Source organism: Mytilus edulis, chromosome 8 (genome assembly GCF_963676685.1).
Source record: "Mytilus edulis chromosome 8, xbMytEdul2.2, whole genome shotgun sequence".
NCBI classification, from domain to species: domain Eukaryota; kingdom Metazoa; phylum Mollusca; class Bivalvia; order Mytilida; family Mytilidae; genus Mytilus; species Mytilus edulis.
Genome location: NC_092351.1, coordinates 10,245,391 through 10,263,071, shown reverse-complemented (window position 1 = coordinate 10,263,071; position 17,681 = coordinate 10,245,391). Strand labels below are relative to the sequence as shown.

The following is a 17,681-nucleotide window of genomic DNA, read 5'->3' as shown; positions in this document are numbered from 1 at the left end:
CGTTAGTCAATCATAAATCAATCAGTCAATATATTTTTCTTTCTGTACACCAAATATTTTTGTCACTACCGTTCCATCGAAATCTTCAGACGACAAACTAAAAAGCAGGGAGACCCGTAGCTGTCTCCTAGTAGATACTTATTGTAAAATAAAGATGTAAACCCTTACCATAGCTGCACAGGCACTTGTATCAGAAATTTTTTTCCTTTATACCTTAATATAACACAAAAAATTCTGAGACAAATGCCTGTGCCTAGCTGGTAAGTTTTACATTTGTCCGTCCTTACCATACACTAATCATACATGTTTGTGTTTCAAATCAGCACAAAAGTGAGAAACAAATTAACAATGATTCAGAATAGATCAATAAGTGAATTGACAGGAATAAACAATGCAAAAAATTCATGATTCCAGTTATTGATACCATTCCATAGTTTTACATGTATATATTGCATGAACGTATCTGCTCGTGTCGGTATAGAAACTCGTATGTCTGCTTATGCATGACTATCCAATATGTTACATGTAGAGTCATCATAATGGCATATGTACTGGTATATATCATTATCATAAATTATATAATTATGAAATTATTTAGATATATATACAGACTGGAGTTGCTGTGTGATCAAAGGACATTTTACTGTGTTTCAGTCGGAAGTAATTTCGGAGGGTCCCTAAATGGGTATACAGTTTTGTATCCTACTTAAATGGCACATCTCGTTATCAGAGTCTATGATTTTAAAGCAGAAATTCAACCTATAGTACATTGAAAATTTAAAAAATATATCTAGAAATTTTTACATATTGATACACAATAACGATCTGTTACAATTATATAATTTTGTGTTGTGTAGCGACAATCGCTTCCGGTGAATGTCTACTATAATATTTCGAAATTCATCACGAAAATATCAAATAAAAAAAAAAGTTAGCCTCATTTGTTTTCATATTCTACATGTTTTATTTATTCTGAGTCTGGCATTGAAGTGAAGCCAAACAAAAAACTGTGTTCTTATATTTATTTGGTCATGGAAAAGACTAACTGTGAAGTTTGATTAAGAAAAAGCTCGCTTTTTATTATCCGTAGGAAGAGTTTACTAAAATAACTTTGATGTCTGTTAGCAGAATGTATAGGTCGTAAACAGAAACTGCAACAAGAGTAAATAAGAATTATTTAAAGAAGTCATTTTTAATGTTCTGTCTTGCATGTATTTTGAAACATTTGAACCACAGTGACGGATAAAGAGTCGTCCTTAAATTGTGAAAAATGGATGGCGAAAGTTGTGTAAAATTAATGTAAAAATCATTTACACTGCATTCCTAATATCTAATTCATTTCAATGATTGTGATTTGTCTTGATATCTGATATTTGGTATTGACGATACTAGTGTATGTATGAGGTATTGAAACTAAATACTCAATTCCTATGAATAAAAAAAAAACATTTTGCAAGTCAATATTGAAAATGATAAAATTATCAAAGAAGACATAATAGAATAATGAACGGAACGGGCATGTGACAAAGTGACATCAACCTGACCAAAAAGCAGAAACAGCCATGGTTCGTCAACCCAGAGAACACTTCCACAACCCTGATGCTGGCATGTATACTCGTTTAGCAAAGGGATGTCACACTCCTGAACCAAAATTAGAAGGAAAAAAAACGAACTAGACTAACAAAGGATAGAGGTTCCTGACTTGGAACACGGCGTAAACATGCGTCGGGTTTCAACATGTTTCGAAAGATCTCAACATTCCATCAATACCTCTAGCCAGAGTGGAATAAACAAACACGCTGCAATGCGCATATTTATAGCAAAATTCAAATTAAAAGATGTCAGAGTCTGATGTTAGAATAGGTAAACAAAGAAACTAAGCAAAATAACAAATGAGTGATCAACATTAATAAACAAAACATTATGACTAGTAGCACTTACTAACACACCAGCTCCCGATTTCAATTTAACTGACCGAAAGATTACAGATGTCTTCGTCATATGAACATGTCCTTAGTCTGTTTGTTTAGCTTTTGAGGTGAATCACGAAATTGTTATGCTTTATAAGGAATTTTACCATAAAAGTTGGGATGTGAAATACTGGAACGTATCAGATGTCTGTTCGTTGATTCATATTTACAAATAATGTCCTTGTACCGATGATAAAACATCCGCATACAATTTTGTAAATGTTTTGACAAGTTTGTGATATCGAAAATCATGGTGTAGTATTTTTTTCAGTAATACAATATATCCTTTCATTAAAATCAACTACGTTTTTAAATACAAGAGAGCAACGGACAAGTTGAGATATATAAACACCATACGATGGTGCCAAGGGACAGATAATTTTTAATCCGATACGTGTTTTTTTGTAAACTTTTAACGGGAAACATGTGGCCTTAGGTTAGGTCCTTCATTCATATTGCAGGCGTTTGCGAATTAAGTCAGTAGACTGACTCGCACGCTGCTGTCGTGCCAGGTTGTTACAACCACATTTTTCTATTTACTACAATAATGCTTAGATACAAAAGTTACATAACATATGCATTGTTTTTCATTGTTAGATAAAATAGATTTCATTTACGCATGTAAAATTTTGCATAGTCGTGATACAGCATTCTAATCAGTGTAACTGTTTACCTCGTAAAATACTTCCGCAAAACTGATTGTAAAATTCGTAGTGGATACATTTGTATTTTCAAGGTTATAAATGAGGATTAGATTACTGCTTGGGAAAGGTTTGAATCTTTATCAGACAAGCATAGTTCCCTTCTACAGTACAAAATTTACAAAAACCAGACTGGACCAAACACTACGATCATATCACAGGCTGTTATATGAAAAAGCTTATGTGAACGGACAATGGGTTGAGGCGAGCAGTGGAAAGACATTTGATGGTAATTATAACAAACAAAATATCGGTTGTTTACAATGTAATATTAACTGACAGTCTGTATACCCGGTTTCTGATAGAAGATAACCTACATGTATACTTATTTGAACTAGACATGTTAAGTTACGGTTACTTGTTATCATACAGATATCACAGTTACAAAGCTTATAATTGGAAACGCCAGACGCGGTCGTTTCGTCTTAAGACTCATCATTGACGCTCAGATCAAAATAGTTAGAAATCCCAACAAGTACAAAGTTGAAGAGCATTGAGTACCAAAACCTCCAAAAAGTTGTGCCAAATACCAAGACTGAATTGAATTTTGTTAGCCAAACAATTAAAAGTAAAATTAGTATCTGTAGAGACTCTAATCGCATCAGAATATTAGAATATCAATAGCACCGTGTATCTTAGATTATTTCTTTACCATCATTGTGTCATCACTTTTTTTCATAGTGACAATAGCAAACTGAATTCACAAACATGTATAGCGTGCTGATGAAAGTCCACAGTTACTTTGACCAACTTTAAAATTTACACTGATCCGAAGGGTTGTCTTGATTGTTGAAAAAGAGGGACAAAAGATACCAGAGGGGCATTGAAACTCCTAGATCAAAAATAAACTGACAACGTCATATGGCCAAAAACAGAAAAAGATAAACAGACAAACAATAGTTACACAATACACAACATAGAAATTAAAGACTAAAACAACACGAATCCCACCAAAAACTGGGGATGATCTCAGGTGCTCGTTACATGTATACCAATCAACAAAAGTAACGAAGTAAATGAAGTCATCAAAAAAAAAATTCTATAGGAATATGTTTGATCATGCTAAATCGCTACAGAGTGACACTGGTGTGTCTGTTTTCTGTAAATATCTGCACCCTACATAATTTATTTTTTCAATAAATGTGTAATGGTCTAAATAAAATTAATATAAATCAGTTTCTTTTTCAAAAGACGAATTTCATTTTTAACAAAATAGGCTTCATATGTAATATAGTAAACATGTTCAGTACTTCCGCTTAATGGGTCTGTCAAAATTCTTAAAATTGAACTTCTGACCACACAATATATACATGTCAGGTGTTCTGAAACCCATACTGATATTGTGAATTCTAATTATGCACCCTTTTTCATGATACAGTCTTCAATCCGTCTACACAAGAAAAGATAGGATGTGTCCCAGACATGAATGCAGGGGATACCGAAAGGGCCATACAATGTGCTGCTGAAACATTGGAGGTCTGGAAGGAAACAACTGCTAAGGTAGTATATATTTGAAGGGCTAATAAAACATTGAGTTTTAGTTTTAATCATTATTCTGTTATTTAGTAGCCGCAATGAAGGCAATGTTTTTGCACATGAATAAGACAAATAAATGCACTAATTTCATACATAATGACTACTACTTTACATGAAATAACAAGAGCCATCTCACTACGAGGATTGACTGGCATTAAGAAAAAGGATCATGAGGACTTCTGAGTTCTCCAATCCGACAGTAAAAACGTGCTACAGAAGGAAATCTGTTTGACTATGTGGGAGTGGGGTGTATACATACGCATCAACGTCAGATTGGAAAAGGGCTTATTTTTTTACTGTTCGATGGCCGGGTTGTTTCCTTTTGACATATACACAGTTTCCATTAATCGCTAAAAGATGAGAATAATACCAAAATAGCATTATGAGCGATAAGCCGATTTGTCGATTAAGCTTTTTGGAGCTTCTAGATGATTTTGTGTCCTGTTAAGTTGTTATACGATGATGACTGATGTACCCATATTTTGACTATTTTATTAATTGTGACTGTTTATTTAACGCATCATGTAAATGTAGCGGAATTTGATGAGACTGTTATTAAAGTGAGAGGGTTAGCGCTATAGAACCAGGTTTAATCCACCATTTTCTACATTTGAAAATGCCTGTACCAAGTCAGGAATATGACAGTTCTTGTCCATTCGTTTTTGATGCGTTTTGTTTTTTGATTTTGCCATGTGATTATGGACTTTTCAAATTGATTTTCCTCTGAGTTCAGTATTTTTGTGATTTTACTTTTTTCTAGACAATGTCAATATGATCTTGTCTGTCCTTCGATATTTCTTTTGCTCCGATTGTTTATGTATCTCGGTTTTTTTCTTTATATATTCAAAGTTAACACTCTAGTATTATTATGATTTATTGATTACAGGAAAGAAGTAATATCTTGAGACGATGGGTTGACCTGTGTAATGAAAACAAAGAAGATCTAGCCAAGATTTTAACATTAGAAATGGTTAGTTTTCTTATGTTTAAAGCGCTATCCTACATTTTGATGTGTTCATTGCTTTGTTAACACTCTTGTTAAAATTGTACCTGTTATAATTGTATAGCTTATACGAATTTTGTCATTGTTTCATGAAATCTGCTGATAACTTAGGATGTTGTGTTTACGCTTTTACCGCTTAATTTAGACCTTGTTTGGTCGTTTAACGTTTATATTATAAAATAAATATGTTCATTATGATGGCTTCTTTAAACTGGTCATTTGCAGTTTGTAATGATTGGTTTGTTCTTTTGAAGCAAGAATATAACGTTATCTTGCATGATATACACGCCTGATAATTCATCAAGCTGATTTTACAGGTCAAAGTAATTATACTTTTTATTGCATCTTTGGATTTATTTTTAGTAATAGAATTTGTTTTATTTCACAAGTCTCACCATTCTCCTAAACATTTTGAAATAACTATTTGTTATTCATAAGGGCAAACCACTCCAGGAATCTATCGGAGAACTTAACTATGGAATAGGATTCTTGGAATGGTTTTCTGAAGAAGCCAGACGTGTTTATGGCGACATCATACCATCTCCCGCCAAATCAAAGAAAATGTTGGTACTGAAACAGCCGATAGGGGTAACTGGTATGATAACACCGGTTAGTAAATATCTTTTGGATTTTGAAACGAATTCATGCACATAAGTGATATTTCAAATACGGAAATCAGCGTAGTTGTAGTTAGATTTAACAGTTGAAATTGGCAACTAAAATTTTATTATTTGATGATTTGATGAGCAAGTAGTTGATCGGCCGAAATTATATTTTAAGAAGGAGTATAAGCTTTTGATGCTTTTTTGATTGTTTGATAATAAACAGTTTGTGTTTTAAAAAATATATCTATAGAAGTTCAGAACCTGGATACTTTATAGTTTATATGCATTATAGTATAACAACAAAGGAAAAGGACAATAACAATGCTATTGAATATATGTACACGTCATGATCCGAGCATTTCATTGTTATAACATACACTTTTAGAACAAACCAAATAATCTCCATCTGATATTTTGTTAAATGCGGACACTTAACTGTGAGCATTCATGATTCAATCAAGACGTCTTTTTAATGATGCGTCATGTTGTAACGCTATTGGTAAGTTATCTAGTGAAGCAGTGTAGATAGTCTTCTTTCTGGAATTAACTATTCAATTAAACTAAGCTTTAAAAATTATGTGTTGATATTGTTGTTTAACATTGATTATCTTCCTATCTTAAAAGTGGAACTTTCCTCATGCCATGATAACAAGAAAGGCAGGACCTGCCATTGCTGCAGGTTGTACTGTAGTATTGAAGCCGGCTGAAGATACACCATACTCTGCATTAGCTCTATGTGAGGTAATATCATAATGTTACAAGAGTTGAAAAATAAGAACCTACACTAGACATGTAACAACTTGTCTAACACCTTTAAAAAAGACAAACCATTTACACTTGTATCTTCCACAAAAGACCAAATCAAACTTCAACAATAATTGAAATTATTAGCTTATCGTATCAAGCAGCCAATCCATCATCCGTGGTCAGACTGCTTGTGTTTATATAGTGGTATTTCATTATTACTATCTTTTATGGTTGCCCACAAATCTTCGTCATTTTATAACTGCCAGTGTTTGTGTTATTTTCTTTTTAATTTAACTACGTATCACTAAAATAATTCTTAACAAAAAAAAAATATAAAAAAAAATAGGAGCAATCGTTCAGAAAAATTCAGATCTGTTACAAATAAGAAAAGATATATTTTCACTAAATTATAAATAACCTTAGTACTTATTTATTTCTTGTGTAATAAAAATATATATTTCTATTTTGAACATGTATTTGAATATTAGTTGGCAGAGAAAGCAGGATTGCCGCCTGGGGTGTTGAATGTTATTACATGTAGCAGAGATAACTCAGCGGAAGTTGGTAAAACTCTGTGTAAAAGTCCTACCATTAAACAGATATCGTTTACAGGATCAACTCCAGTAGGAAAGGTAAATAAGATATAATACATAAGACCTACTTTCGGTTAGACGTCATTTTCGACTGTCGAAGGAATTCGAAGGTGTGTACAAAATGTAGGAAAATCGTATTTATGTTCGTACAATCAGACAGACTTCAATATTTTTATTTAGATTGATCCGTATCGTATTGCTAATTTCCTCGTTGGTTCATAAACTGAAAACTTTGTTTCAAAAACTAGTGGGTATGACTTGTTCGCATATATTAAGTAAATCTTTTACATATATATTTAATATGTTATTGAACGGTCATCGGTCCAAGATGATATGTGCAATACTATTTGGCATGAACTTTCACCTCAGACTATTTCTCAATGACATATATTACATGACCACGACAATTGTATATGTTGCATATAGTTGCTTCAATTTATGACGATGTATCATGTACGTTAACCATTGACAAGTTTAATATAATTTTCTTTTAAGGCATGACCGTGTTTTGAACCATATTCCTTTGCCATTTTGTTTATATTTTGTGGTAGTTTAGTAGTATTTGTTTAATGATGGGCATATAATATAATTCAAAGGGTGTCATATGCAATCTTGACCTTGCCTTTTTTATATATTTGATATTTGAATAATATTATTAACTGGCATTTTATCTGATAAACGCTTTTAAATACACTTTGAAAAATGAATATCCTTTATTAAAAACAATTTAAAGATTACAGCAAAATTGTACAAAGGATGTGCTGAAAAAGGTTTTAAGATTATTATCTAATCTTGTAGATTTTACTTGAACAATCAGCTTCTACTGTAAAGAAGGTTTCATTAGAGAACGGCGGTAATGCACCGTTTATAGTTTTTGAAACAGCAGATATTGACAAAGCTGTAACCGGAGTTATGGGGAGTAAATTCAGAAATACCGGTCAGGTAAGTCCTATTATTTGCATCATCATTCAATTAGAGGAAAAAAAGTTACGATTTATTAAAAAAAATCAGAATTGAATGCATTTACTTAAGTTCGTGATCAGCACTGACAAAATTTTATAATATTTATTTTAATTTTTAGAATTGACAACATTGAAAAAGATCTCACAAAAAAAATATTCTCAGCCTGTTGATAAACTTCACCCAATACATTTCTAACCTTATATCAAGAAGACATAGCATATTCAACATTCAAAATTCTATGATGATGGACTTTAGTCTGTTTATTATGATGAGCTTTTGAGGCAACCCTAGTATTAATGTATGACAAAATTTGCAATTAACTTTCATGGTTTTATTGTTATTTCTATTTGAGTACTGATAACCTCGAACAGTGCATTTTATAGCGTACTTCAATGTTTTATTACTTGTTATGAACATGGTATAAGTTTATCAAAGTTAATTTTCAATTTAAATTGAAAAAAAAAATTAAAAAAAAATGTTTGTTTTATTAGTGAACATGTGAAATATCTTCAGACTTTTATTGAAAAGTTCATTTTAGGCGTGCATATGTGCAAATCGAATTATGGTACAAGATTCCATTTACGAGACATTCCTAGATGCTTTAGCTAAAAGGATGAAACAAGAATTACATATAGGGGATGGCTTTAATCCAAAATCTACACAAGGACCTCTTATAAACGCAAGAGCAGTTGAAAAGGTAAAAAGACACTTAAATAAATACTACAACCTGCATTTTATTTTGTTTATTTGTTTAACGTTTTTATTATGATATGGCTTATTCAAGGTTTCTGAATTCTGTTTAAAATTTGAATAAAACAAAGTCAGATAGTTGACACCAATTCAACAAGAAAAGAGATATGCGTACATGCAGTGTATGCATCAGTAAAACATCTTTCATTCCCCTGGTTATTCTATTCTATTGCACGGCCCTACATATACGCTGTCTTAATTTGCTTGACAATTTCATTGGTAAATAAACTCATCATAGATACCAGGACTAAATTTAGTATATACGCCAGACGCGCATTTCGTCTCCAAAAGACTCATCAGTGACGCTCGAAAAAAGGCCAAATTGAGTACGAAGTTGAAGAGCATATACAATGATAATATAAAACATGAACGACCAAGGGACCTATTAACTATTTGTTGGATAACTTTATCAAAGTACAAAAAAAGAAGTAAATTAGGCAAATAATTTGGATGAACTGCATACCAATAATTGATAAACGTCCAGTCGTTTAGATAATGGTAGGTTACTGTAGTAAACATAAGCTAATTATCTCGACAATTATATGAACTCATTGCCAAAAACAAAAAAAGATAATACATCTCAAGTAGGGATAAAATTATATATAGCCTTCAATAAGCATGACAGAGTCTTGTAAATGAGAGAAAAAGAGATACGTGTGCGATATAATAATTCACGACATAATATCCTTACACATACAATTGTTCCTTATCTCTACGTCATAGCGAGGATTTTCAAAAGGAGCAACAAATCTAACAATTTTACTGTAACAATTCCCTGACAATCTTATTGATAAACACACAGATAAAATTGAGAAAGGAAATGGGGAATGTGTCAAAGCGACAACAACCCGACCATAGAGCAGACAACAGCCGAAGGCCACCAATGGGTCTTCAATGTAGCGAGAATTCCCGCACCCGTAGGTGTCCTTCAGCTGGCCCCTAAAATATGTATGCTAGTACAGTGATAATGGACGCCACATACATCTAGGCAACATATGGCACAGCAAGTTCTTGTAAGGATAGATATGTCAACAAATAATGTATAAGGAATTCAAATAATTCGGATGGAATTCATTAAAATCTGATAAACATCCAGATTTGTATAGCAAACAGAGACGTACTATATGTACACATAGTTATAGCTGTTATAAAACAAAAACATTTGAAGCCTACATGTGACGCTGACAGAAACTATTGTCAATTCAATAGAAAATAATACATCATTTACATGAATTCCCTACATACATTTGACAAAACCTATGTATTCAGTAAATACGGTTTAATTTTCATTCTGCTACATGCAATAAAAAATATGTTAATTTCAGATTGATCATTTGGTTCAAGATGCAAAATCAAATGGTGCCATTATATTATTAGGCGGACAAAGGAAAGAGGGTAACTTCTATGAACCTACACTAATCCGGGATGTTACAACTGATATGAGATGTTATAACGAGGAACAGTTCGGCCCACTGGCTGCTGTCATAAGGTACATTGTATACTGATATAGACAAGTTTAACTTGGTTTAACATAGTTAAGTACACCTTGTAATCTGATTTGAATAATAGAGGTATGAATTCTCTAACTAACATCGATTCATGTTCCATGTTGATGTTACAAGAATAAGCAGTTTGCATTAGGAATTGAATTAACACATTAAGCATCAATGATACAACTTTTGACAAAAGAAATAATATAGATATATAAATGTATAAAATTAATAACGTGGTGTTTTAAATTTTTTTATGAACAATTTGAACATGAGTTGATTAATATATTGATGACCTTTTCTATAATTTTAAATAGATAAGCTAGTTAAATGGATTATTTCAGATTTAAAACAGAAGAAGAGGCGATATATTTGGCAAACAACACATCATCAGGCCTAGCGGGTAAATTCAGCTAACATACTTTTGGATAATTAAAAATTCGAATGTTAACAAATGACGTCCTCTTTCATGACCAAAACGTTGGGTTTATTTTATACACCCATAATTAAAAATTATTGATTCAGAATATGATGGAAATTGGTAAATAATTTATGTAAGTTACCAGAAGTCTATTCTCGTGTTACATATATTGTTCACTTCATTTTGAAATATAGTGTGTTTCTCACAGTGTTCTTCTTACAAGTGGACAAATACTAGTAATGAATATAGAGGAATTTAAGATGAAAAGTATTTGGTTCATTGTTATTATTATCTAATTTTAACTGAATGACTTATTAAATTAAAACATCCAGACATGCAGTCTAGCAGAAGTTCATATTTCAACATCTATTAGTGCAATACTTTAATTGATGAATATACTAATATAATTATGAAAAAACAATATCATAACTAGTTTATTGTGCACTCTAAATGTTTTGAGCGCGAAAATAAAAAATTAAGACATTTAGGAGCTTGAAATTGAATCTGCTTGATCAGTACAACCTGTCGTACTTTTTTTAGCCTTTTTAACTTTTTGGGGTTCGAGCGTCACGGATGAGTCTTTTGTAGACGAAACGCGTTTCGGCTTTTATACAAAATTTAGTCCTGGTATTTATGATGAGTTTATTTGATTTGTTTTTATATAAGAAAATAAGTGTGTAAAACATTCCATTGTTCATTTATTAGTTTTTGGAGCTTACGTATTACATAAGTTAAAAACTTGTGTAAATACCCCATTATTAAGTGTAATATATGTGTTTGTGTTGTGTTTCTGTTGCGTAGTGTTGTCATTTAAGCGCTAATTTTAAAAATGTTCATATAAGCGGGAGGTTTGGCTAGCAATGAAACTAGGTGCAACCTTTAAATATCCTTTACCAAGTCAGGTATAATGCAGTTGTTATCAATTGGTTCGTGTCTATGTATGTTGGCGTTTGTTTTTGTTGTACTTCAGTTTTCCTGTTTGTCCTTTGTTTTCCTTTGAAAATTGATCTGTTTCCCTCGGGTTTAGTTTGTTTCCTGGATCTGTTTTCTCTCAATCGTTTTATGACTTTTGAATACCGGTATACTACTGTTGCTTTTATTTGTTGTTTTTTTTTCATTCTAGGATATGTGTTTACAGAAAATATAAGTCAGATGTGGCGGATAGCTGAGAAACTTGAGTTTGGTATTGTTGGTGTAAATGAAGGATTACCTGCAATGCCAGAAGCTATCTTCGGTGGTTGGAAGGAATCAGGATTGGGACGCGAAGGAGGAAAATATGGGTTGGAAGATTACTTAGAAATAAAATATGTGTGCATGGGTGGACTAGAATGATAATATGTTGGGAAATTAGTGATGGAGTATATGTTGGAGAGTCAAGCATCAAAGAAGAGAACTTTATAACCAGATTGTTACATGTATCAATAAACAGAAAGAAGACCGCTCATTTTATGCAAATACAAGTTATAACATTTGCATTCTACAGAGTTGCAGGCAATTTATCAAATTGATAAAATATTTGAAACTATTGTTATAAATATACTAAATAGAATAGTCTTTAATTTTTATAAAATGTATGACATCAATTGTTGGCGTTTGTTTTTGTTGTATGCTGATTAAAATTTTTCGATTCTCTGTTTATATATAACTTACAGTCTTCGATATGCAGAGAACCAAGTTAGTCCATGGAATATATAAATACTTTTTTTTTTTAAATGTCAGCTTTGTTTTCCCCCCTCTCTATTAAAATATGAAAATAAATTATCTAAAGCCCAATCATGAAGTATTTTATATTCTTTCTTTGAGTCGGCTCCTCGGCTATAATATAAAAGGCGTATGCATCATTTTAAAAGTTTTCTTGCAATTGGGTTTAAAAGAGAAAACAAAACAAAATTAAAACCAATTCTACTACATTTAATGCGTTACATATTTCTACAATTTTGATTTTGAAATACACTAGATAATGAAGATATATGCGATAAGTGAAGCATACAATCTTACACGTCAGAATTTGAGTGGTTGCCTAAGGCACTTGAGACATCAATGTATATACTGTCCTTATATTCTTCGAAGAATTCTGCAGCTTTTAGTATGGACAATACTTTTTCTAAAAAAAATACCAATATAAGATAAATATAGGATGAGAATTTTTATTTACAATGTGTGTTTTGTACTTGCTTACAAAAATCAAAAAAAAAGTTTGTCTTTCTGATTGTGTGACTTATTTTGAACATTTTATTAAAACAAACGACAATTATAAGGAACACTGTACCCCTCTGAACCGCTCCCTAAGAGTGAAAAGAATTGCCACCATCCGTAAACTTCACGCTCCGATGTACAGACGAATTCCATTCATTAAATAATTCCAAGTTTCCATCGCCTATATCCCATCATACTTGAGAAAACGGAAACCGCTAATACAGTTGAGAGTGCTTTTTTTTCTTTTTAAATATGAAACATATTTTATTAATAATCACCTGTTACATCAACCCTCAGTTGTCCATGGAAGCAACTACGGGGGGCCCCGATTTTTACAGTCTCATGTGTCGGGTAAAAGCAAATGAGAAAAAAAAACTCCCACTATAAATTATTAACATCTACCTTTATAAATATTATCTATCCTTGTACAAATGTACATGTACAGTTGAGAGTGCTTCATATCTTGGGTTACTTATTGATTGTCCCTCATATATTTCGCCTCTTTTTATAGAAAGTTAATTGACAATGAGGGTCGATGAATAACTATACTTTACGCCTATACATATGATTTTGTAGCTGTCTTATTATCTTTTATTTAGTGTCTATCAAATTCAAGCTGTGGCTGTATATGAAATATCTATCTCTCAGTTGATATGGGTTTCCAGAACTTTAGAAGCCTATACTTTTTTAATTGATTAAGTATGCTAATTTACATAAGAAGTTATTGAACCAGACCCTTCAGAATGATCGTCATTCCTTTCGAAAAAATAACGAATGCTATAATGACTTGGTTGACAGTTATGGGATATAAGTAACAAGTAACCATGCATATGTGCAAATTGTCGTACCCACAATCCTGTCTTCTTTTCTTCAAATGTAAAAAAAACGAATGACACTTACTACCTTGTTTTTACTTGTCACGATCAACACAATGGGTGCCGATAGTGCAGCACGATCTGAATAACATTCAATAAAAGATGGTACCACCCTCGGATATGTGTGACTCCTGTTTCTAGGTCTCTATTATTGTTTAGTATTTTGTAAATTTTTGAATATCACTTTTTGACAATTTATTTTCTTTACTATCAACAAATTTCAAATTCAAGAGCACTATGATAACCGGGTAGAGAAACATACTTACTGTTAGGTGCAGCCACTAACACACGGATAGAAAATATTTACTGTTAGGTGCAGCAACTAACACACGGATAACAACATACTTTCTGTTAGGTGCAGCCACTAACACACGGATAGAAACATACTTACTGTTAGGTGCAGCCACTAACACACGGATAGAAACATACTTACTGTTAGGTGCAGCCACTAACACACGGATAGAAACATACTTACTGTTAGGTGCAGCCACTGACACACGGATAGAAACATACTTACTGTTAGGTGCAGCCACTAACACACGGATAGAAACATACTTACTGTTAGGTGCAGCCACTAACACACGGATGTTCACCTTTTCATATTCATTGTACACCTGCAAATGAAAAATAAAAAAGTTTTTCTCGATTTATTGTAAAAGCTGATCTGTTTTTCACTCGTTTAGTTTGATTATATTTTTTTTGTTTTTTAAGGACCTTTTTGAAAATACCTTCGAGTTTGGTATTTTTGAAGGTCTTTTTTCTAACACTGTTTGTGTGCTCAAAAAAAGGAACCTTTTCATTTATCATTTGAATTAATAATGGAATCGACTGCAGTGTATGACATAAAAGGAAATGCAACATGCGAGGTTTTTTTTTCGAGTGTTGCTATCCTGCTTCATTGGCATACATATTAACACATATTAATTTTTATTTATAACAAGGTGAGATAAAGAAATGTATTTAGGTAGAGTAAATCGGCAAAAGTTCGACAAAGACCACGACAGATATATCCTTGTTGATTTAGCCTGTCGTTGGTTATATATGATAAGAAAATACATGCAAACATATACTGGTTATCAACCAAACTAACTCCAGGATTCTTATCCGTTCTAAAATTGTCCGTCTAAAGAAATTGATATTAAACGGAATCTAAAGCCTCAAATTCAGCAGGTAAAGTTGGCCTTATGTGGATTTGGCTAATTTTATAGATATGTTTTGTCTTTTCAACTGTTTCGGTCTTGTACATCTTCGGGTTTGAGCTTTCCGGGTGGAGGTAAATCTAAAAAAAAAGTGCTTCCGACGCATGGAATTATCCAAAGTGTTGTCGTTATTCTGTATAGCAGATGTTACTATGTTTTCTATCTTCCAACGTTATGTTAAATTAGATTTAAATTTCACAGAACTTCACTATCACCATAAAAAACTTACACGACGTAATGCTTTTACTCCAACCAAGTCAACAAAATTTATAGTGGAGAAGTCAAGAACAATAGTTGTGACATCGGTAAATGCACTCGTGTCAACATTTAGTATGACTTTTTCCTTTTCATCTGAAGTAACATTAGTTAACTGTTCTTCATTCTGAAACATGAAAGATCAAACTGAATTAAATAAGAAGCTTTGGTAAAAAGCCATAAACCGCCCAGAATTTGAGATATTTAATTGCATATGGTGGTATGGCACATAATAGCCAAAACTGAATCATCACTTAAGCAAAGTATTCGCCACTTAGTGGATGATATTTGATGAGTGAGATACACTAAACTAGTTTGTTAATTTTAAGGAGCAAGCTGCAGTCGTCATCAACTTAGACATTTTCTAGCTGCGTTGAAGACATATTGGTAACCTATGGGTTTTTTCTGACCTTTGAGTGGGTGTTGTTTCTTTGACACCTTCCCGGTTTTTTTGTCTCTATTCTATATGATTTGGAAATCGAATAAAGTACTTCTAGGATAGTCGATTTGTTTTATTGGAGTTTTATCATAAAACTGAATCGTGCAATGTATTTCTTTTAGACTATGATAACTGATTGCCTCTCTGGTGCAGATTTTATTTATCATCTACCCAGTATAATGTCATGGATTTTAAATCTTATTTTATTCTTTGTTATCGCCTAAAAATATTTAAGCAGTCAGAAAAAAATATTAAAAATATTAAACACCGTCATATATACAAATAATCAACACTGAAGCAGTTGATTCATATCGAGAAATTCATTAAAAAATCTTCTAACAATTGTGACTTCAACAACACCCCTTTTCCAACGCATTTTAATCCTATTAGCATATTACCGATTGTGTACTCCGGATTATATAATTTTTCAACAGGTTACCTTTCCCGCGGTTTTACATCCAAGTATCGGTCAAGTAAAAGCAACCAAAGTAGGTAAAATTAAAAATATAATCGGTGTAATTTGAGTCAAAAGTCGGTAAGATGTCAATAATCTATTCTAGTAAGCATATTGAATTAAAAAAAAATTAATACAGTGACTTACTTCTGCAGATTCTTTTTTCTGTTTTTCAAGTTTCTTCTTCATTTTTCTAAGTTTTTCAGGATCGACACCTGATGCCTTAGCTACAGCTTTAACAAACATGTCACTATTCGCAAAATAAATAGGAGATTGGTATTGTATCACACGGAAACCACTTGGTTCTGTTTGCTACAAAATCAACGATGAGATGTCACTAACAGCAATTGACATCGATTTGAAGCAATATTCATTTAATTTAAATTAACAGGTTAACCAATCTTAATATTAAATTGGTTGATTGTTGTTGCTTAATGTATCCTTCGACACTTCGGTCCGTAGTGTTCATTTTTGTATGGTGTATGAAGCATGTGTGCCTTTTGAGGACTAGCAAACTAACAATCTCTGTCAATTGAGCTCGGAATCGAACGCATCTGCTATGATTGGGACTCGAACTCACAACATAAGTGTTGATAAACTTATACTCGCTGTTGCTGAAAAACTTAGGTCGTTCGCAGCTTTTTATATTCTAAGCTCCACAAGTTTTTTTAAACCACCTGGCATATATATGTCAACTGATTTTTTTTAATTAAAAACGTATGTGTATCTTGTGTTTGTGAATTTATTTCAAATAATTTATGTAACATTTCTCAGCAATGTTTATGGTTCTATGGTATACTTACAGGAGAGAAATCCTTGTATGGCCTCATTATATTTGTCATTCCAACAAATGCTAATCTACTGTATAATGGTCTGTTAAAAAAATATAAGTATGAAACAAAACTTCCTCTTATGCCATTTACAAAATCAACACCCTTTTAAATTGGAAATTAGTAATATGAATAAAGCTTTCAATAAATCCTTCATAAGATTAATGGTTTATGCCAGGCAGATCATACCTTTTTATATTGTGAATTAACATATGATATTGTCTTTTTTTTTAACATTCCGGATTACAAAAAAACATGCACAATGTACAGGAGGATTTGCTCTTACTTTTAAAATGTAAAAAGTAAAATCACAAAAATATTGAACTCCGAGAAAAATACAACACGAAAAGTCCTTAATCAAATGGCAAAATCAAAAGCTCAAACACATCAAACGAATGGATAACAACTATTAAACCAAGAGTTCCAAATGGTGAAGTTGAAATCATCCATTCGTAAATTTTACGGACGCCATCACGAATTGGTAGACCGTTATGGAATAACCGTTTCACAGATGATATCGAATATGTTCCTTATGTCGTAAGTACAATACCCTTCCATTTTCACGAGTGTGACCTACCGAATTAGACTATTTACCGGATTTGTAATGACATAAACAACACGACGGGTGCCACTGATATCTTGCGTCCCTCATTT

General features: G+C 32.3%; 2 protein-coding genes across 6 annotated transcripts in view; one reads left to right on the top strand and one right to left on the bottom strand.

Annotated features, from left to right (window-relative positions):
• LOC139484770 (glutarate-semialdehyde dehydrogenase-like) overlaps positions 1-12,362 on the top strand; it is a 70,492-nt gene extending 58,130 nt beyond the window's left edge. For 3 of the 5 annotated variants that reach the window (XM_071268699.1, XM_071268697.1, XM_071268700.1), the window contains exons 2-12: positions 2,707-2,900; positions 4,050-4,171; positions 5,094-5,177; positions 5,649-5,819; positions 6,440-6,556; positions 7,051-7,194; positions 7,954-8,097; positions 8,657-8,815; positions 10,194-10,357; positions 10,703-10,761; positions 11,903-12,362. In XM_071268699.1, the coding sequence (XP_071124800.1) occupies positions 2,714-2,900; positions 4,050-4,171; positions 5,094-5,177; positions 5,649-5,819; positions 6,440-6,556; positions 7,051-7,194; positions 7,954-8,097; positions 8,657-8,815; positions 10,194-10,357; positions 10,703-10,761; positions 11,903-12,111 (1,560 nt within the window). In that variant the 5' untranslated portion in view covers positions 2,707-2,713 and the 3' untranslated portion in view covers positions 12,112-12,362. Of the gene's footprint in view, positions 1-588; positions 686-2,684; positions 2,901-4,049; positions 4,172-5,093; positions 5,178-5,648; positions 5,820-6,439; positions 6,557-7,050; positions 7,195-7,953; positions 8,098-8,656; positions 8,816-10,193; positions 10,358-10,702; positions 10,762-11,902 lie in introns of those variants that run through there. The other 2 variants (XM_071268701.1, XM_071268698.1) reach the window with 2 other exon arrangements.
• A 307-nt stretch (positions 12,363-12,669) lies between these two features.
• LOC139484766 (prestin-like) overlaps positions 12,670-17,681 on the bottom strand; it is a 28,239-nt gene continuing 23,227 nt past the window's right edge. The window contains exons 11-15 of the mRNA XM_071268691.1: positions 17,001-17,070; positions 16,345-16,509; positions 15,279-15,431; positions 14,410-14,464; positions 12,670-12,883 (exon numbers count right to left, since the gene is read on the bottom strand). Coding sequence (XP_071124792.1) covers positions 12,774-12,883; positions 14,410-14,464; positions 15,279-15,431; positions 16,345-16,509; positions 17,001-17,070 — 553 coding nt within the window. The 3' untranslated portion in view covers positions 12,670-12,773. The remainder of the gene's footprint in view (positions 12,884-14,409; positions 14,465-15,278; positions 15,432-16,344; positions 16,510-17,000; positions 17,071-17,681) is intronic.